The sequence below is a fragment of the Crotalus tigris genome, unplaced genomic scaffold (genome assembly GCF_016545835.1).
Source record: "Crotalus tigris isolate CLP2741 ecotype Arizona unplaced genomic scaffold, ASM1654583v1 scf7180000020943.996319, whole genome shotgun sequence".
In the NCBI taxonomy this organism is placed as follows: Eukaryota; Metazoa; Chordata; class Lepidosauria; order Squamata; family Viperidae; genus Crotalus; species Crotalus tigris.
In genome coordinates this window covers 678,549-700,633 of record NW_024098271.1, presented here as the reverse complement: position 1 = coordinate 700,633, position 22,085 = coordinate 678,549, and the positions used below count along the sequence as shown (strand labels likewise).

At 34.5% G+C, this 22,085-nt stretch overlaps 1 protein-coding gene across 3 annotated transcripts in view; it reads right to left on the bottom strand.

Moving 5' to 3' along the window:
• Positions 1-501: 501 nt before the first annotated feature.
• The window catches only part of GRIK1 (glutamate ionotropic receptor kainate type subunit 1), a 154,621-nt gene continuing 133,037 nt past the window's right edge, over positions 502-22,085 (bottom strand). For 2 of the 3 annotated variants that reach the window (XM_039368872.1, XM_039368876.1), the window contains 5 exons: positions 20,534-20,652; positions 16,196-16,413; positions 14,086-14,311; positions 9,352-9,602; positions 502-939 (listed from right to left, as the gene is read on the bottom strand). In XM_039368872.1, coding sequence (XP_039224806.1) covers positions 784-939; positions 9,352-9,602; positions 14,086-14,311; positions 16,196-16,413; positions 20,534-20,652 — 970 coding nt within the window. In that variant the 3' untranslated portion in view covers positions 502-783. Of the gene's footprint in view, positions 940-7,384; positions 7,551-9,351; positions 9,603-14,085; positions 14,312-16,195; positions 16,414-20,533; positions 20,653-22,085 lie in introns of all 3 variants that reach the window. The other variant, XM_039368873.1, reaches the window with a different exon arrangement.

The following is a 22,085-nucleotide window of genomic DNA, read 5'->3' as shown; positions in this document are numbered from 1 at the left end:
TCTGGGACAGCAACCCCCCAGACATACAGACCACAACCTCTCTCTCGGGATTCTGGAAAGCTTGTAAGACCTGGCTCTCAGCCAAGGCCTGGGGTTTGTGGAGTTCCTGTTGTATAGTTAAGGTTGCTTTAATCTGGATTTTCTGTTTTGTGTTTTTAACTATTTTTATTATTTTTGTAAACTCCAGAAACTGCTGGGATGGGAAACCCTAAAAATATAAATAATACAACAATAATTAAAGCCTATCTCAGCCTTGAGAAGGTCTCAATAGGTGAATAAAAATGCTAAATCAAGTCTAAACAACTGGGTGTCTGAGAAACCAATCATAATAATAAAACAAGTCTTGGAATCACTGAACTAATTTAAGATACCACTAGAATGTATTAAAAATGATTGCTAATGGGGATAGATGGATATGTAAACATACATATATGTGAAGAAAGTTTCATATATTTATATGATAAATATTTATGATATCTGATATGAAGACATTAATACTCCAGTCCCCAAAAATCTTTTTTATTTATTTATAAAGCACATACAGCAAAGAATAAGGAACAGCAAAGGGATGCAAAATAGGTGATATTATTCCAAAAGTAAGAATGAAATGCTTTGGGGTGATTAGTAGTCTATGAGTCATATGTGAAGACTGAATCTGTTGTATTTCCTCTAGATTAAAAAGAAGAAAATCTGACTATAAAATAGTTGTCTTTTCATAAGTAGGCATCAAGGTTTGTTTTTGCCTTTTATTGTGATATCTCTTACAGGGAAAATTGCATTTATTCAAGCCATGGTTTCTTTTCTAAGAGTCCGTCTCTGATGACAAGTAAGGATATTTGTGAAAGATGTATGCCCTTTAGTTCTTGATCTTTTCTTTAATTTCTTCTGATGTTTGAGTGAAATTCCAAGTTCCTCCATTATGGCATTAAAAGAAAGACACTAATAAAAGATAGGAGAGAAAAATTTATTGGAGTTAACAACAGATTTCCACAGTGTATTTAATAGAATTTAAACCTAGCTGTAAATGTGACAGTCATATCTTGTGGAAGTAATTATGAATCTAATGCTGATTAATTTGTTCACTGATATCAATAAAAGAACCTCCTCTTAAGTACAAATCATTATTTTGGTGGGTTGTAGAAAACTCTGATACCTGATCACTATTTGATTATCATGTTTATTGTTACAGATTGATTATATATTACTAACCTTTGGACCAGAAAATATAGGCAGTTGGTTCTTCAGCCTTCAATAGCTCTTGACTTAGCTATGATTTTCAGTATAGCTAAATTAATTTTTTTCCACCCTAACAGATCTCAGAATGTATAGTAAAAAATAAATAAAACCAATAAGAATAAATAAAAAATAGCAGTACAACCATTAGAAAAACAAAAGAAAATTAACTATATCAAGAGTACTTAACACCAAAGCAACAGTATTATAGCAGTGTGGAAAGAAGGCTTTGTTTTCTTCATTTAAATCTGTATCATTCTAAAAAATACAATGCAAGCCAAATTCTTGTTTCTTTGATAAACAAATTAGGAGTTAGTTCAAGTTGCACTGCTCATTTTAAAGAGCAATTTTGAGATACAGCTGTATCTTAATAAGATGAATAGTTGTAAACAATTAAAACCATATATTAACTATAGTGATAGTCTTTAAACTGTAAACCTTAGTTTTCCACACCACTTTTTAAAGATCAGAGTCCTGATTAATTAGTGTAGGGATGTCAAACTGGCGGCCCGTGGGCTGGATGTGTCACGTGCAGGCCACACCCACCCTGGCTCCACAAAGGCAAAAAATGTATGTGTGTGTATGTATGTATGTATATATGTATGTATGTATATATACACATACATACATACACACAGAAAGTTTTTCAGACAAATTGGTCTGATTGATTACACCTTGACATTTTGACTGCTATACTGCAGTTCTACTTTTTTTTAATAATCTCTTTTGCCTTGCAAAAAAAAAAAAGTAGAACTGCAGTATAGCAGTCAAAATGCCAAGGTGTAATCAATCAGACCGCTATCTGTGCTAGGTGGTGGTGTGAGAGTGCATGCAGATAGCGGTTTGTGTGTGTTTTCTTCTGGTAGATGGTGTGTCCTAGGGACACAGCACAGATCAACTCCGTAGCCAAGACTTTCATCTCCAGAACAAAATGTTTAGCTGACGAACAACACCTAAAAACTGAACTACACACTCTCACTAATGTACTAACATCCAACGGATTCCAAAGAAATAAGTTTACAAACCTAATCCAAAAAGAAACCCCCACTAAAATCCAAGACAGAGAACAAGAAAACGGCAAAGCCCTCCTCCCATACATAAAAGGCACCACAGACAGCATCAGCAAGATCCTCCACAAACACAATATCAAGACAGCATTCTGCACAAACAGAAAAATATCCACCATCCTAAGAAACCCCAAAGACAAAATTGAGTTAGAAAATCAAGGAGTATATGAAATCCCATGCACCGCTTGCACCACCACATACATCAGACAAACCAACAGAAGAATAAGTGCATGCATTGAAGAACACAAGAACTCAGTCAAAAAAGAGGAACCAACTTCTTCCCTGGTCCAACACCTTAAAGCCACAGGACATGAAATTGACTTTAAAAAGACCAGAACTATCACCAAAACTGAACACTTTAATAACAGAATAATCAGAGAAGCCATCGAGATAGAAAAATGCCCACACAACATGAATAAACGAGATGATACCTCCGCCTACCAGTCATTTGGAAACCTGCCCTTATTGACAAACGAGTCCCTAACACAAAGAATGACACCAGACCCACACTCATGAAAACAGGATGTCACCACCACACATCCACGCAAAAAGCAAACCCAAACCCACACCGATGATGAGGCACGACTACAAACCAGAAGCCAGACCACAGCTGCATCATTAGCCACTTTAAACCCCTCCAATCCATACATGAAGCAAACTGACACCCACCATGAAGATGAGGCATGACCACAAATGTGAAGCCAAACAAAAGCAACGCAACTCACCATCACACATCCTCCTGCAACTCAGACTAACCTGAGCACAACAAAGCCCCCACCCAAACAGAACACTCCCCCATCCAATCAGAGCACAGCCAATCCCCCATCCAATCAGAGCACAGCCAAGCCCCTAACCCAGTGGTTCTCAACCTTTCTAATGCCGTGACCCCATAATACAGTTCCCCATGTTGTGGTGACCCCCAACCACTTATACATCACTGGGTGCCAGGGGCGTGGCCAAAGAAAAGGGGGAAAAATGGCAGACAGCCTTGTTTGGCGACCCCCGTGAAATGGTCTTTCGACCCCAAATGGGGTCCCGACCCACAGGTTGAGAACCACTGCCCTAACCAATCAGAACACACCCCCACCCAATCAGAACACAGCCAAGCTCCCACCCAATCAGTTCATACCCTCACTGGCAGTTAAAAGAAAGAAACAGCTATGATCACACATTGCTCCTAGAAGCACGAAGCCGAAGACACCAGCCTGAAGATGACGAATGGGACTTCGTTGAAACATCGCCAAGACACTTCCAATTTTACATAGGAGAAAACCCGAATAACCAAAGACCTACATACAAACACCCGCGAGAACCTCAGAAAACACACACACACACACAATAGGAAAGGAAGTGAAAATGTCATAATTAAACAGTCTAAATGACAAGGTTGTTCACTGCCAACAGAAAATTTGTTTTTCCTCTCGTCCATCTGTTTTATTGAAAATGAGTTTTATTGTTCCAAAAACACCTGCAGTATGACTGTTTTGAGGACTGGAGTAAAAAAAAAAGCACCTTTACAGCATATGGCAGCAAGTAGGCAGGTATATGTATATGTATGAATAGACAATTCTCATATTTATCTTCAGGAAAACACCTTTACTGTGTAGAACTCAACATGCTTTGCAAGCAATAAGTCCCAAATTCAACTCCTAGCAACTGAAAATAGAATTAAAAAAACGCTCTGGAGAATTGCTGCTTGTCAGAGTAGCAAGGCATTTCTCCATGTTCCCGTTATAAGTTCTGTGTAGAAGTCAATGTTTGTGAAAGTAGAAACCTGCATGGATTTTTTTTTTAAAAAGTCCTTATTGTTTTTGATAAGGTCACCCTCCCAAGAACATTATCAAATAATGTAAAGACCAGAAATCTATTACCATGACATAATAAGACAATATTCTTAACACATAATAAGATAAAAATATAGGACTTTCAAAATATTCACATCAGGGGAATGAAAACAACAAGAAAACAACAATAAAAGAAAAAACACCTAAGCTGCTTAGAATGTTCTAATAGCTGTGCTTTCTTGGGAAATGAAAATTGTGGTCTAATACATCTGAAGATACAAAAGTTGGGAAGGCTGATGGAGAATACATAAATATGCAATAAATGAGTTTAATGATCTAATGGTCAGATTGATGTTATACATATAAAATATCCAAAAGGTCATTTTTCGCCCATATTTTTATTTATAGAAAATATTTAAAAAATATAAAAGAAGATTATAACCATACATCTTCATTTACTTGAATAATGGTTGTATTTAGAATAGTTAAGCATGAAACCAGTACAGAAACTCATTGTAGAAATAGGCATAATTTAATAACTTAAGATAACAACATAGATAAAAGGAAAAAGGGCACACAGAGAATAAAAAATAATTAAATGACTGAATCTGAAGACTAAAACAATAGCAATCATTTTTGGAATGTTATTTTATATATAAACATATTAACAAATCAAAGGACTTAATTATAACCTGAATTACCTTAAGTTATTATATTCAAATTCACACAAAGAGGAGGATCTAAACAGTTTTATATCTGAGCAGTTTTTTTTTTAACCTAAAATGACCCTGAATTAATGTTTGGGGCTTCCTATCACTTAAATTCACAATGAAAACCAAGCAAAAGTTGAGTTGATTTTACAAGTTAAGCATCCCATTTACAGTGCTGCTGAAATGGGCATGTTTACTTTTTTGCAAATGTACTGCACTTTCCCAACAATTGACAACTAATCATGTCACAAGGCAATGAGGACTTCTGCTCTACCTCCATCATTTTGCACCACAAGATAAATCCCTTTCCACTTTAAAAATAAATTTAAAAAATATGTTGTGTACTTTCATACAATCAACTTGTCCTCATTTCCTGCCACGAGACTATAGTATTGGGAGTTAGAAGGTGAGTGAGCCAAAGATTTCCAGACTATCCACTACAACACAATCTCACACTAATGTGGAATAATAAACAATCACTAGAATAATGATGTGTCTGCATAATTACTGGAATAATGTTGCGTTAGTAATATGTGACTAACCTAATGCGCATTGCACTTGGATACAATGTATGTAGCAAACTCTCTCCATTGTATACCCGTGAGAAACGAACCTAATGTATTACAATGTGTATTACAATGTGTATTCCTTTGTTCCTGAGAAAGGGAAAGTATAAAACTGAAGTCTGAACCCGCCCTCGGGGTTCAGAATTGCTGTTGCTACTGCTTCTGAACCTGCACAATAAATCTCTCTGCTAAAACCCTCTGGAATTCGTAAGAGTCCTTCTGTTTTCCACAAGAACACAGTGCTGCCATTTCTGCCATAACCCTCACTGTGAAAAATGGGAGTTCCTCATTTAAAACAAAGTCCTACTAAAAAATGAAGAAGCTGAGCAAAATGCTATTGTAGACACAATCTATCTGTTCCGATTCAGTTTGATTTAATGTTAACCTATCCAGAAAAGTCTTTTTTCTTAAAAATTTTTTATATTTTGTTCTTTTTATGTTTTTCTTTTCTTTTGTTCTTCCTGTTCTTTGTTCTTTTGCTAAACACAGAGTTTGAGAAACACATTATAGACAAAAAGAAACCATATACATTGGCTACAACATACTCAATCACTAGTTGTATTATCATAAACTTACATTCCCAACAGCTGTGATTTTGGATTTTTGAACATAAATTTCTAAGTGCTGAGCTCCTGGCTCAGAGAAGAGAAAACTGTAGGCAGCACCAAGTTATTGATGCACTCTGGCATCCTGTTAAAGATCTTACACATTGAAGCCTGATCCAATAAAATAGTATCCTAGGCTAGATTGTAGGGGTGTGTGTGTATCTTAAACTGTGTTTGCAAGGCCTTATCACAAGTGTAAAAACAATAGGTTTTTGACAAAATGAACTGAAGCAGAACAAAAGAATGGATTACAGTATAAAAATAAAGTAGGTTATAAGATTCTCTGTAGAATTTTTTAGTTATAGGATTAATTCTTAATTCATCTAGTCTGTTTTAGTTATTCCTTGTCTTATAATTAATATAATATATTGGATTAGATAACAATGATTTTTCCTCCTCCCCAATACTGCATATATCCCTGGGACCATTAACAGGCTGCAATGTTAACAGGCTTCTGTAGGCTCTTGCTTGGAAAATTAAAAAAAAAAACTCATTATTGCTAAAGATAAACATATATTGTTTTAACACCTCATTTTTACATTTACTACAAAGGAAAAGTATGATTTTAATTAATTCCACCTGGAAAGTAAACCGAAGGCAAATCATTCATATCTGAAAAAAAGATGAATCATACAAAAATAATCCACAGCAGTTACTGTCCCAATGGAAACACAGATGCAAGCAGCAAGATATGTGTAACTGTAACTGTTCTAAGTCCTGCAAGGCCAGCAGGAATGAGCATTCCCACTGGAGCAATGGAACAAGATTGGTATTTCTCTCCACATGGTTAAATAAATGATAAGGTGAACTTGTGCCCATGCATTGCATTACAGATGAGGATTCTATCTGATCTCTATTGGCTTTTTAAAATTCAGAGAGTTTTAGGCTATCCACGCTCACATACAATTGTTTTGTACAGATTTTCCATTTGAGAAATGATTTGGCATTTCCATGAAAGACTTAACTACCGTATCTGTACAGAAGTACAGGATGATAGTTGCTGCGGCACAATCAAAGCCCCACCATTTTTAATTTTAATTTTATCAGTGCACAGAGTGGTGGGATATTGATCACATTGTCACAACTGTTATATTTATTTCTTTTTATAATTGTTCCCTTATCCCTATCCTGCAAACACCATTGGCCTGTTATTCTGGAAAAGAAAACAACTTATTGTCATACTATATTCATAATGTTCTACTACAGTATGGAGTATGTAAGACATTTACCTACATTTTCTCAAATAGGCTGAAGGATTAACTGTTTTTTCTCTTCTTCCTACGCTATTCCACATGCTAGGCTTCTATTGGAAATACCAACCCAAAAATCCTTGGGTACATGAAGAAATGTTATTTTGACCTCAGAGTTTTTCCCCCTTAATGTATGTTGTTGACAGAATTTGCTCTTAGCTAAACACACCTTTCCTTTATGGTAACTATACAGTATGAATTGAGGGTTGTTTTCGAATCCCTTTTTCTTCCCGAATTAATTTGCCACAGTCTAACTCTGTAGACAAGGTAGTCCCAGAAGTGGAGTTGGATGGATGAGTTTGTTTACACTGTTGTCCATAAAAGAAACAAAAGGCCTTGTTGCATGCAGAAAGGAAAAGATGAAAGAAAAAAAAAGAATATTAACCAATGTAACAAAATTTTAAACAGAATGATATCAAAACATAAGACAATATTCTTATGGAAAATGAAATTTGTGAAACATATGTAATAATATATAAATCCTCTAGGATACATATGCAGATTTTACTGTATTATATTAAATTAAACTTTACCAACTTGTATAGCAATTACCTTCATATTTCTCATATCTTTTATTAAAACTTCATTGAAGAAAAGAATTTGAATTTTTTACTTTTTTATTATTTTATTGTCTGGCAAGAATCAATCCATTTTCTCAGGGATACATACACACAATATTTTAATCAGTTTTGCTTTAATGTTGATTTCTGTCTGTTCCAGACTATTAAGAGGATAACATTCTTGTATCTCATACAAGTCTGTAGCAGAGATTCAAACCAACCCCCAATATGTAGGCATAAAAATGAGAGATCACTGCAATGATAACAAGTACTTATATGGAAAAAACTGAGGGCGACCCCAGGCTTTGCATGCTGATGGTCAGATCCTCAAAAAGGCAGGAACAGAATGCCTTTTCCTGGAGGTGGGAAGAGGAGGATTAAGGGATATTTAAGCCTTTGCAAACTTTAAAGTAATCAGTTTGCCCCTTAACTTTTCCACCTCAAAAATAATAAAAAGAGCCAAATGGGATTTAGGGATTGCAAAGAGATACTGCAAAAACATGTACCCTGCTGTAAATTATAGTATTTTCTAGCATGGTTTGGCCAAACATGGTTGTTATATGATTGGGGGCTGCACTCATTAATTCATTTTCATACAAATGTGTACATTGGGACCCATATTATTATAGATAATAGTACCCTTTATATTCTTTATTTATTAAATTATATATATTATATACTCCCTGCATTCTCTCTCACATAAATAGATTTAGTTTTCCATTCCGCCATTCCCATAAACAAAGATGTTGAGGCTTCATTCTTTGCATCCCTCACCCTGCTAGCATCAATCACTTGGACAACAAGTGAAGACTGTACATCTTCAGACCAGTCTCCTGATCTCTCTCTCTTCCAACTCCAATGTTGGAGGAAATTGCTCATTGGGAGCATCATTCCTATGTGTCAACTATTTAAATTATACTTTTGCTTGCACAAAGAGTAGTTTGGGGTTTAGTGGTAAGGATGATGCTTGTGTCCTTTTTTTACCTAGCAAGGTCATTTGTTAAACAGCAAGGCTTGGAATCCTTTGTAGAAATACCACAGTTTCATTCCTTTTCTCTGCCTCACACAGATAATGCCAAAAATATTTAAGCAGCGGAGGCTGAAAAATGCCCCAGTCATATCCTCACTTTGACTCTTGAAATTCTATAACTTCTTTTTCTTTTTAATTACTATCCAGTATGCTCCTGCAGATAAAAAGCATGAACTCTGGATTTGTTTCACTGCACTAAGCAGAAAGGTCTTATCGAGATTAACATTATTGTTTTAATAATGATGATGATGCAATGACACATTGACCTTGCTGACAGTTATAGCCTTATAGAAGTGCTCATAGCACTAGCAGGAACCTATTGTATAGGGCTGTGCCTATCACTGGGGAAAGCCTGCTGTTGGGCAGAGTGGCTCACAATCATTACTTTTTTCACTTATCTTCTTAGGACAAAATGCTTTAGGCCAAATCAGCAGAAGGCAGCTTTTCTGGAACTCAATAATAAGGTAGAAGTGGGTTTTGTGTGCTTGGTTGGATCCCATTCTTTTATGTGAAGATATCTCCCAGACTGAACTCAGCTGGTCTTACCTGTTCAATGTCACTATTTTTCCTTGATTTGTAAAAAAATTCTCCAATAGCTACAAATACAGAAAGAACTAGTCCTGCTGCAAGTACTATGAAAATGCCCCCAATGTTTTCCACTCCGAGGGCACTAGCTTCTTTACTGTCCTCCTCTGGGCAGCCATTGCCTCGCCACCACTTTTCCTTCATCATGTGCAACTTTCCTTCCTCTTGTAACTGGAGAATGGCAATGGTGATTTTGTCTCTATAAGGAGAGGCTGAAGGAAAGGAGAAGGAGTAAAACAAAATTGAATATGTCAGGCTATAGAAGACCATGGTGAAAAACAGAGTCACACAGATGCAATCTCCCTCCCCCCACATTTACTTGGTATGTTTATTGTTTGTTTGTTTTTAATTTAGATTATAAATTCACCCAACTCACCACTGATTCTGCAAGCAGCAAAATACTTCAGGGTTACAGTATTCGATAAGTATGGTAGTAATAATATTAAATTGCTTCCCTTTGGAATAGTGAAAGTCTTATTGGTATCTTATAACATTTGGTTTATTTACCAACCAGATTTGTAATCCAGTTACAAATGTACTTAATGCAGAAGTAAAACATAAGAGCGCCAGAGTTAGATGTTTAGATCTTTATCTAAGAATCTTACAGAAACAATGTTAGTTGTTTTTTCTCCAGAGGGACAGGTTTAAAAAGTGCTTTCTCACAAACAGATTATGCATATATTGACAAAATCTGGGTTGGTGACTTTAAATCAATTACTATGTAATTATTACTTTAAAGATTTGAATTTGATCTTTTGTAGTTCACAACAGTGCCAACATTTCCAGGTTAAGTAAGTTTTAATAGCTCAGTTTGGGCCAAATGTTTTGGCCATTTCAAAGGCACCTGAGATTCATGACAGAAGTTAAATTCTCAACATATCTTTATTAAAAGTCTGAGGATATTTTTAAAGTGGATAGTGCCAGAATAGATCAAACATGGACCACAGAATTGGAATCTCCACTAATGGTTTCAAGTTCTTAAGAAAATTTAAATACTATTGATGGATTTGAGATTAAAACTGATTAATAAAAATATATATTTAGATTGTATTAAACTCCCCTAAAATAGATTCAATAACAATGACAATAATAGAGTTGGAAGGGACCTTTGAGGTCTTCTAGACCAACTCCCTATTCAGGCAGGAAACCCTATACCATTTCAGACAAATGGTTGTCCAGTCTCTTCTTAAAATTTCCAGTGTTGGAGCATTCACAACTTCTGAAGGCAGGTTGTTCCACTGATTAGTTCTAGGTTGCTCCTCTCCTTGATCAATTTCCATCCATTGCTTCTTGTTCTGCCTTCAGATGCTTTGGAGAATAGCTTGGCTTCCTCTTCTTTGTGGCAATCCCTGAGATATTGGAACACTGCTATCATGTCACCCCTCATCCTTCTCTTCATTAAACTAGACATACCCAATTCCAGCAACCTTCTTTATATGTTTTAGCTTCCAGTCCCCTAATCCCCTCCAGTCCCCTAATCATCTTTTAGCCTCCAGTTCCCTAATCATCTTTGCTCTTCTCTGTATCTTTCTCAACATCTTTTTTACATCATGATGACTAAAACTGGATACAGTATTCCAAGTGTGGCCTTACCAATGCATTGTAAAGTGGTATTAACACTTCACGTGATCTTGATTCTATCCTTCTGTTAATGCAGCCTAGCATTGTGTTGGCTTTTTTGGCAGCTGCAGCATACTGCAGATTCAAAGCAAGGACATCAAATTTTCCCTATTGGAGGATTTGACTATGGCTGAAGAATGGTGAACTAGTACTGTACATCTTTGAATAAGCAGATACAACCTCATAGTCTTGACCAAAATACCAGTAAAAAAGACCATTCCATAGTACCTCTCTGATTAAGGAGAGGATGGGAGATCATCCACTGGTACTCTGGATGGCTGTTCCTCACAAGGCAAGCATTTTCTGTAAGTTTGAGCACAGGGAGATAAAGGAGAGAATCATGCTCTCAACCATAGAAGAGCCTTTTTAAGGACACTGAGTCCACTAACCTTACTTACTAATCACTTTCGGTAATTACCTATTTAACTATTTTAAGGCTAATGGAGATCTTTAAAATGACAATTATGATGAATTTACCATCATCTAGAACAAAAGAAAACTTATTAGTTTAAAAATTTAAATTATTTGAATTAAATGGTAAAAAGCTGAGTTAGACTAATTTGAGAAAGTTATAAACAAATTAAGCAATCAGATAAATTTGGAATTTTAGAATTTTTGCTAAAAGATTTTGGAAATAATTATTTCCAATTATAATTATATAATAAATAGTACCTTTGTGGGAACTAAATTATTTAGTCTATCTTAAGTAAAAACAGAAATTTGAGATAAAGGCAAATTTGAGATTTTATGATTTCATATTTTGGACACTAAAGTATTTAGGCATAAAAGAAAAAAGAGTCTTGTCTTTTGTTTTTGGTCAGCAAAAATGACCAAAAATGATATGACATTTGAAATATTTCAGGAGATATTTGAAGTATGGGGACAGAAACTAGCAGCTCCAATATCAGCAATGATGTCTGCTTCTATGGATAATTGATGTGGTGGAATGTAATCTGGATTCACAGGAGGGAGGGGCTGCATTTTAGAGAAGAAAGATGCAACTAAGGTTATATAGTTTGAGAGAAAGAGAGTTAAGAAGGCTTCTCCCTAGCAATTCATAGTGTATATCTATAGTGTTCAAGTAGTTGGTTTAGTTGGCAAGATTTCCATTTACAGGTAAGGAATAATAAAGGAAACTGCTGAGAAGTGATTCCATATGTCCCTCTTGGTTCTTGGAGCCTAAGAGTTTATTTCCGAAAGATGTTAAATAAGAAATGATAAATGTGAAAGAGAATGTTCTGGAAGATTTATAGGATCAAGAACTAAAAGAAACCTCATCTAATGCAAAAATGTTAGGGTATAAGAAGTTGTTGAAATATTGGAAAATTTAAAAAATGTGGATTATAACACAGAGATGGCAGTTAAAGTGGGAATACAAATGATAAGCCAACAGTCATTATCCGTCTGGATAATGATTCCTTAGTGGATTTACAAAAAAGATTTCCTAAAGCCTCGAAGAAGTCTTTGAAATGGGAAAAAAATGAAAGAGAGCTCAAATCATACAACAACACATAAATTAAATATCAAGCTTGTTAGAAGCAAAGGACGGGAGTACAACTTGGTTTGTTTGACCAAAGTTAAAATAAAATATTTTATTTTTGTAAAACTCTGGGAACTCTTTAAGGACTTTTTGCTGACATCATGACTGAAATGTTGATGTGTACGGATATTATTGAATTGGTCATTTATATTTCTATAACTGTCTGGTTTGGTACAGCTACAGGACAGACTTCAACGGATAGTTAGTACTGCATAAAAAACACTTGCAACCAGCCTGCCTTCCATTGAGGACCTCTATACTGTACGAACCAGAAAGAGGGCTGAGAAAATATCTACAGACCCCTCACATCCTGGACATAAACTATTTTAACTCCTCCCCTCAGGATGCTGCTATAGGGCACTGCATGTCAAAACAATTAGACATAGAAACAGATTTTTTGCCTCATACCATCACTCTGCTGAACACCTAATTACCACAGCACTGTCTTATGTCTAATGATATTTACCCTTGTAGTATGGTTGTATTACTGGAGACAAATTCCTTGTGTGTCCAATCATACTTGGCCAATAAAAATATTCTAGTCTAGTCTAGTCTAATTTAATTTGAAATTATAAAGGTTATAAAAGTATAAAAGTTATTATAAAGGTTAATAAAGGATATTACTATAAAAATTATAAGAAGAAAAGATATTTGCATGTAACCTTATTGGGTAGTGGGGGTAAAGAATCACTAAATTTGTTTGTTTTATGAGGAAGATCAAACTCATTTCTTTAAATATTTTTCCTCTTTTTCTATTTTTCTTTCTTTTATTGCATGTTGTCTGTTTCTTTTTTATTTCTGACTTTACTTTGTACAATCTTTTATTATTTTTAATTTTTTTTTAAAAAAAATTAAAAACATTTTTTGTTTTGGAGATACAAAAATATATTGAGAAAATGGAAAAGTGATATTATTTCAGATATTGGGGTTTGGCATTTGGAAATATGTGATTTATATGTCCTTCAAAGTCATTATTTTCTACTACTGAAAAGATGAAGCAATATGTTGATGTTTGGCATATGTAGATTTTATGATATTTTATGAAAATATTTTTATAATATTGCATTATATTATATAATATTTCTTATAAACCAGTGGCTACAAATTCAATATATAATTTTGATTTCCCTTTTCACAATTTTCTTTTTTTTTAAGAATCATTTTTAGTTTTATGGTTTAGTTTAATACTGTTACTGTGAACCTTGATATTTTGCTTGTCTTCTGTACTTTCTTAAAATAAAGTAAAAAAATGAAATATATTTTAAAGATTTTAAAGAACCAGAAATTAAAATTAGCAGCAATGATGAAGCTTTAAACTCTTCATATTGAATTAATTAAACAAGTCAGGAGGTAGCATAATACTGTGTGTGACCTATCTGCATTTATTTATAGGTCATAATATAATTTTTCCTGCTTCTTAACTTGCAAAACTCTTGTTGACACCATGTTAAATAGAATACATTTTATATTATGAAGCATTCCAAAGGGCTTACCATCAGCTACCTGCCAATTATTATATGTATCACATTTCTTACCAATGGGAGTTCCTACGCCATAACCTTTTGAATCAATGAGTCCACCAATCTGGGTGAGATTACAATTTCTCTGAGTGACATATTCTATACTGGTTGATTCCATCAACAGAGCATAATCAGTAGTGAGCACCCGTTGGATGCCTATATCATTGTTCTTCACCAGAGCCGTCAGTTGCCTGCTGCTCATAAATGCCCACATTTTTTCATATGTGGATATTTTGGATTTCTAAGAAAGGAAGGAAGGAAGGAAGGAAGGAAGGAAGGAAGGAAGGAAGGAAGGAAGAAAGAAATAGAAATAGAAATATGGGTTTGGAATAATGAAAGAGAAACTTTTTTTCATTGCTAGAAACTGACCTATGTGTTAGTTAATGAAGCACAGGAAAAAACATGTGTTCCTTTCTACAAATTTTCAAACAATCAATAAAAGTGAACTGAGAAGTATGCATAGGAAAAGCTTCTAGGATAATATCAACATTCCTATGTTGATGCCTACAATATATTTCAAGCTAGTGCCATCTACAGCATATCATGTGAAGGAATATTCCTATCTGTTCACATTATCTTTAAATCACTTATTAATAGAAATAGCTTTATTTTACAAATAAAAAAAGATCCCAAGGCAGAGAATTGCTATTGGAGTGATGAACATTTACATGTATCTTTAAATTATCACTTAACTGTAGAATTTACTGTACTTTAACTTTTATTGTGGTATTTAATCAAATTAATTTTGACTTAAATATCAACTCTCTTTTATACAGGCAGAATATTATAATAAACATATCTGTCACCATATTACCACATGGTAATATAAGTCACCAAAGCACACATACACAGAGAACAACATACAGTGAACCTTTTGATAGTTAAATAAGTAGTGATAAGTAAATAACAAAAGCAAGAATTGAGTCTTTATGCTGAACAGCATTGCTGATAAATAAGCAAATACAGTAGAAGCAAAAAACTAGGAGAGACAGAGAGACAACCTCTTCCCCAATAAAGCACAATATGGATTATCAGGGATATGTTAAATTCTGAAAATCTAAAATATGAAGACATTCATATTATGATTCCTTTTTTATTATTATGAGATTCTGTATCTCTGGCCAGACTATTTACAAGCTCCCCAAATCGCTGCAATTGTGCTAAAAAAATTACACAAGGTAATGATAACATATGAGTAGTTCCACAAAGAGGAAGCCTGTAAATAATCTGCTTTTGACCAGAAGCTTTATGACCATGAAAATCAATCCTCTACTCAGATATGAATCTGTTTTTTCTAGAAAGCCAATCCATCTCATTTAATTCCATGTTTAAATAAAACACTACTTTGCCCAAAGATTTCACCCAGCCTTTTCTCCCCGCCTCAATGAACTGGCTGATTGCAGTCTTCCAAAGTTCAGCACAATCTTTTCTTATTTCCAATTTAATGATCTTTGCATGCAATCTAAAACTAAAACCATACTAAATAGAATATTAAATGCTTACAGTATACACTTTATTAGCAATATTTATTAATGGGATCACGAGAAACACGCTCTTAAGTGAGACTTTCTTGTAAGAAAGATAATTTTCTACTTAATACAAAAATACAAAATATATGCAATTTCCAAATTTTAGGTTCAGGCCCTGAGAAATATAAATATAGAGAAAAGTCTTGGTGAGATTGCATATTTCTAAGTGTATTTAATATTCTGAAAACCCAGAAATATCAAAATCAATTGAGATAATGAATTTAAAGAACTGTTGTCTAAATATAATTTAAATATGACATCATATTAATACAGTATATATATTTTAGCAGACAACTTATTTAACCTCTGTTGGGCTTTTTTTCAAACTATGGCTTAAATCCCAAATTGATATTGGCCATGCCTCTTTATAAGGGGGAAGGGAAAAATTGGAATTTTCTTTGAGGCCTGAGCAACATAATTTTGAGTAAACACTTTTAGTCTGAAGGATCCAACAATCAAAAATCCAATATGTATATCCAGGTTTGACTTACCTGAGTAATTTATTCTCATTATCCAAATGTACTATTCAGTATATAATGATACAGTATAAAAAGATCTTAATATTTCACTGACAAAAAGTTTTTACAGCATCTTACCTTGAAAAATGTCATGGTTGATCCATCTCTAACAGCTCCATATTCTATCCTAGTTTGTTTTGCTAAATCATCTGCTGAATCAATAGGTGATTCCATCCTCTCAACCGTTAAGAAGGCAGCCAAATTAGCAGTGTAGGATGATATTATGATTAAGGTAAAAAACCACCATATTCCTCCTACTATTCTGGTGGAAAGAGCTTTTGGCATCAGCTCTGATCCTGTGTGACACCATCAAAACAATTGTATTACAATAGGAGGGAAAGGAATTTTAAGATCATGCTATGGAATATTACTTTCAGAAATATCTTACATTATAAGTATGGTACAAAAATGATTTGATGCTATAATTTAGATGTGTGGAGTAATGATAGACTCAGCAAATACTTTTCATAAGATGAATGCAGGGCTAGATGACAAACAAATAGATGTCTTTGGATCAGAACTGTCATTTTTTTCCCTTAATGATTAACATGTCCCTTAATTGCTTTTTGAAGAAAAACAGCTGAACTATGATGATGGATATTCTTATTTGGTAGTAAGTTTTATTGGTGTAATAAATAGGACCAGGATCAAAATGAAAGAACTTTCAATATTTTGCCCTATAATGTAAGGATATATTACTTTTCCTTTATTGAATATATAAAAATTAGGCAACATTAGATATAGCAAGGTCAGAAAAGTAGATCAAGATAATGCATATTATTTAATTATTGAAGCACTATTCCCCCCACCCCCAGGGAAATATTGATGTTTGTTCTAAGTATTCATATTGCTCTTCTAACCCCATAATATTAAGTGAGAAATTCTTTTGTACATACATTTGGGGAGAACCTCATTGTTTCTTTATTCTCAGAAAACATAATATTTTCAATAAATGTTCAGTTTATTATAAGTCATGGGTTACTCAGGGATCTCCAAAAATGTTCCGGTGAAATCTTACATAATTGTCCCATCTTTCCTTTGGCCACTTAATGAGAAGGAAGGACTCACTGGAGAAGGGCCTAATGCTGGGAAAGATTGAGGGCAATAGAAGAAGGGGACGACAGAGAATGAGATGGCTGGATGGAGTCACTGAAGCAGTAGGTGTGAGCTTAAATGGACTCCAGAAGATGGTAGAGGACAGGAAGACCTGGAGGAACATTGTCCATGGGGTCGCGATGGGTCGGACACGACTTCGCAATTAACAACAAAATTTTGTTAAAAGTGAAAACTGACTTAATATTACTGCAAACTAGAAATATGCAAAATGTTCCGAACTCAAGACACTCTGCCCCAAGCCTGAAATATTGTTTAGGTGCAGGACATCTGATTCAAGCATGAAATGGGGAGTTTATATCATTTGGGAAGTCTTTTACACTCAAAATTTTAACTAGAAATTGGGCTCTGGATTTCAATGCAAAATTTTCAGATTTATATCTTTAAAATTGGATATTAGGAAGAGTATAAGCAAATCAGTTTGTTGAAGCTGCCCTTGCTACCTTTAAATAATAGTTCAACTTTCCTTTATTTGTTTCTCATTTCTCTGTTACATAGAATGAAAACTACCCTGCATCATATAACTTAGATAAAACACCATCCTCCAAGCTGCATCTGGAGTTGTGAGCTGAATATGGAGCATGATTTCTGATCTGTCAATTACAATTGTAGAACCTGAACAACCCTTATATCAAGAGAATCAAAAATCCTTCAAATTGTTATTGCATTTCCAGTGATGCTAGAAATAGCACCAGCAATTAAACTTCCTGCTCTTCACAACACCTCAGCTGGTGGTCAAACTGTTTATATGCTGACTACCATGCAAATGTAAACTGCTCTGATTTTTTTACCAAACTTTTTTGGCATTGAGGTGCTATAGTATACCTTCTAAAACAGAGGTCCCCAACCTTTTGGACATCAGGGACCGGTTCCGTGGAGAGAGGTTTTTCCACGGACTGCACTGGAGGGGGGGTGTTTTTGTGTGCTGTCTGCATCCTTTGGATAGGGCTTTCCTTGTTTCTGCAGACTGGTTGCTGGCATGCCATGGCCCAGTACTGGTTCACGGACCGGGGGTTGGGGGCCCCTGTTCTAAAACAATATATTTTTATTTGTAAACTGAATATTGTATTTTCCAAATTATATATTTCAGATCAAATCTTATGTTATGTATGGTTTAAGGCTGCAAATTGTATTGATATAAGATAGTCAACTTGCCAAAATGATACGATTTCTGGTTCCAAGATAAATATTTTACCCTGGGAAGTTCTGAAATTCTTATATTCTTTTTTGCTAATTTTGAATTCCCTTTGATTAAGAAAAGCCCTTTGCTTGTGTGAAAAGAAAGAATGCATTTAATTTAGACATCTGTTTGTAGCCAACCATACAAGGTATCAGATGATACCAAGAACAATCACTTCAACCACAGAGAAGCTGAAACCATACCATTGGCTGAGAGAATGATATTTCCCTGGTTTTAATTAAATCCAAAATAAATAAATGCCTGATTTTGAGCAGAATGCAGACTTCTTTGAAAAATGAATGATCAGATATAATTAATCCTTACCATTGCTATGTAAGCATCCTTCCCAATTCATATTATGGGGAAAGAGGATTGATACTTTCTACATGCAACTAACTTGGCATCAATTTATCTGCTAAATACATGAAACAAATTTGTCAATCCTGTATGTGCATAGTTGTGGTATGTGCAGAAAATTGCTGTGTCTGATTTTTATGGTTTGTTATGGAATCTAATAAACTTATTTATTATTCTTAACAGGTTCATCATTGATTCTTACAAGACTGCATTCATTGGAGTTTGTAACTCTACTGATTAATTTGCATGCTGAATATTGACTTGAGTAAGTATGGTATATTTACTGAAGTCTAAGCTTCATTGAATTCAAGAATGTTATCCTTGAATTGGGAATTGGGATTAGTCATAACAGCTTCCTGGCTTAGAATAACAACTTTGCTGTGGTTATACAGGCTTGTAAGGAGAGGATTTTAACTTGCTTTGTTTTCTATTTTAATTAATCTCTAATTATATTGTATGTTCAAAGAAAAAACTGATCTGATTTTAAAAATCAGGGGATGGTGGGGAAATAAATGTTACAGATAAATGACAATACTTGCTGAAGACTCTCTAGTGTCTGTTTAATTTGTTTTGACAGACATGACAGCCAATCCTGATCCAGACTTTGCTCAACCTCTGTAGAAAAGAGAAAGTCTGATGATCACAACTTATAATTTAATAAACAATGCTTTTATGATTCAGCAGCTTTTGTTAACAAGAAAAGAGCATACCAACAGGTGCAGAGGTTAAAACCATTCGTCTCTTGTTCAAATTCTTCATGTTAATGATGCTGCCCTTATAGTCCACACGTACCACAAGTTTGTACATGGAAATATTTGCTGCAGTTTACAAATGTTTTGAGTTTATTTTTCCTTTTTAATGCTTCTTCAAAGAAAGCAGAGTCTGGTTGGGGCTGACTGTCATGTATCCAAGGTAGTGGTGACTTGCAGACACGACATCCCACAGTTTGTTGTGGATGTTGGTAAACTCCAAAAAAATAAGTTTATTAAGAACACCAAATATAAACATAAAGTACTGTGAAGTATACACCTGTCCAGTAGCAAGTAATCTTACATGCTTTATTCACCAAATGAGAAAAAGAACTTACTCTAATGGATGAAATTAGATTTCCTCACCCTGTGTACAATATACTTTGGTATGTGTATCTTCCTACATATGCCAAAATAGCTAGATGAATACAAGAAAAAATGGCTTATTTTTTCCAGATTATAACAATGTTTTATACTAGCAAAGCTTTTTAAAAAGTTGTCTGTTCTTGTAATTTGCTTAATGTGTGATCAGTATTGAAAGGATTCACAATAACATAAACTTTATATAAATGTATATGTCATATGCAGGCACAAATGTATTACTTCAAGTCTCCCAGAGAATACCATACAGTATCAAAGGCATCATATTAATTTCACAGCCAAATGGGCCTTTTGTGCAATTTCTAGAATCAACTGCAATTGTGAGCATCAAAGATTGGATCCATTTAGTAGAGACAAACATCTTAAATATCTGCAGAGAAGTTTTAATTCTGTTTTGGTAAGTAACAGAAGTTCGACAAATATTTGCAAACGAAGGGCTCTTTTCAGTAGGGTTCCAAGTTCATTCTCCCCAAGTGCATTGTTAAATCATCAGTACATAAACATATGCAACTATATCTTTCCTTCCAAATTAGGCTCTCGGATTTTTGCTATAGCTACCAATGGTGGAGTTTACCAGCACAGCAGCCCTCCATCAAACTGTGGGATATGTGCAGGAGTGAAGGGTAACCGCTGTACCTTGCTGCATGAGAGCTCCAACTCCAAACCAGAAACTATTAAGTAAAGTAAAATTGTTTTCCACCACATCTGAGTCAGGGTTGCATGGGTGGGGGTTATACCACTCGTAGGGTGTAAACCTGTGGCAGTTAATAGAAAGAGTAGGTAAACATCACATTAAAAATATGCCAAATACTGAGCAAAATCCAAAGATTAATGAGAAAAAAAAGAATCAGTTAAGGCCATATTCATAAATATGCAATCACAGCATAAGAGATTCAAAGCAGATTTGCAGTGCAAAGCATTTTAGAATACACTTTTCAATAAATGGACTAATTCCATTAAGTCTATTCATCTTTGGTTTATAGCCAGCAAGTCAGTCCAAGCATCATGTAAAAATTAGGAAAATTACTTTTATATGACAGCCTTCCACAATGCGCTTTTTTAGACTAAAAAAAAGTAGACCAAGGATTGTAATTGGGAAGACACTGATAAAAGTAAAACCAGTTGTAATATATCCAGAAATCAGGTCTTGATAAAGGTGCTCCAGTTACATGTCACTTATTTTCTCTGATATGAATTATTTTCTTTGTCAATAATATGTGTCTGTATAATTCTGGAGCAATAAGAGCCTCCCATACAATAATACTATTTGCCAACTATCTGTCAGAATTGTTATGTACATGGGTTGGATGCATGAAAGCAAACCCACAAATGTGCTGTTTGCTGCACATTCATTGTAGCAGATACTTTTCTTATTCTATTACAGGTAAACAGAAACATGCAAGGTTTGATTCAAAACAATCAGGGGCAGTTTCAATAGGAAGGCAAAAGACAGCAAAATATTCAATACATGGTTGTCCTCTCAGCTGCATTCCATTTATGAATCCACAAAGTTTATGTGATCTCTTATTGTTAATGTTTAAAAAAACCTACCAACTAGCTCTCAGAAGTACATTTTGCCCCATCTATGACTTCCTTTAACTTATATTTCTTTTGTTATCAATGGAAATTGTAGAACCATATTCAAATCATTTATCGGGGGAAAAATTCTCTGAATGGTTTTTCGCTCTATTTCAATTTAGCACCATTATTTTAAAACAATTTTAGCTTTATACAATATTTTATACCACCTCTAAAGTACAGAAATGGGGAAGATATATGAATCAGGATTCTCATCATTCAGGCGTTATATCTTATTTAATTATTAGAGTTCTTCAAACTTGGCTCTTGGGAAGAATGAATCAGTGCCATTCCAGATGCTACAATTCCCATTATCACTCAAATTAACCAGACTTCGTGGTACAGTTCTTGTAGAAATATCCAGTTAGTGACAGGCTCCCCAAACCTTCCCTAGTTTCTTGAGATCCATTTGCCTGCAACCAATCATGTAAATAAAGTTGTATTTGTCAAGATCAATTCTTAAGTTGCATTATGACTTTGGTTACCATTAGCTCATCCAATTCCATCAGTTCTTACTAAGGACTTACTACAGTTACTAAGGACAGAGCCCTTAGATTAATAGGCCTTCTTGGAATAAGAACTATAAATGTTTATGGCATTAATAATTTTT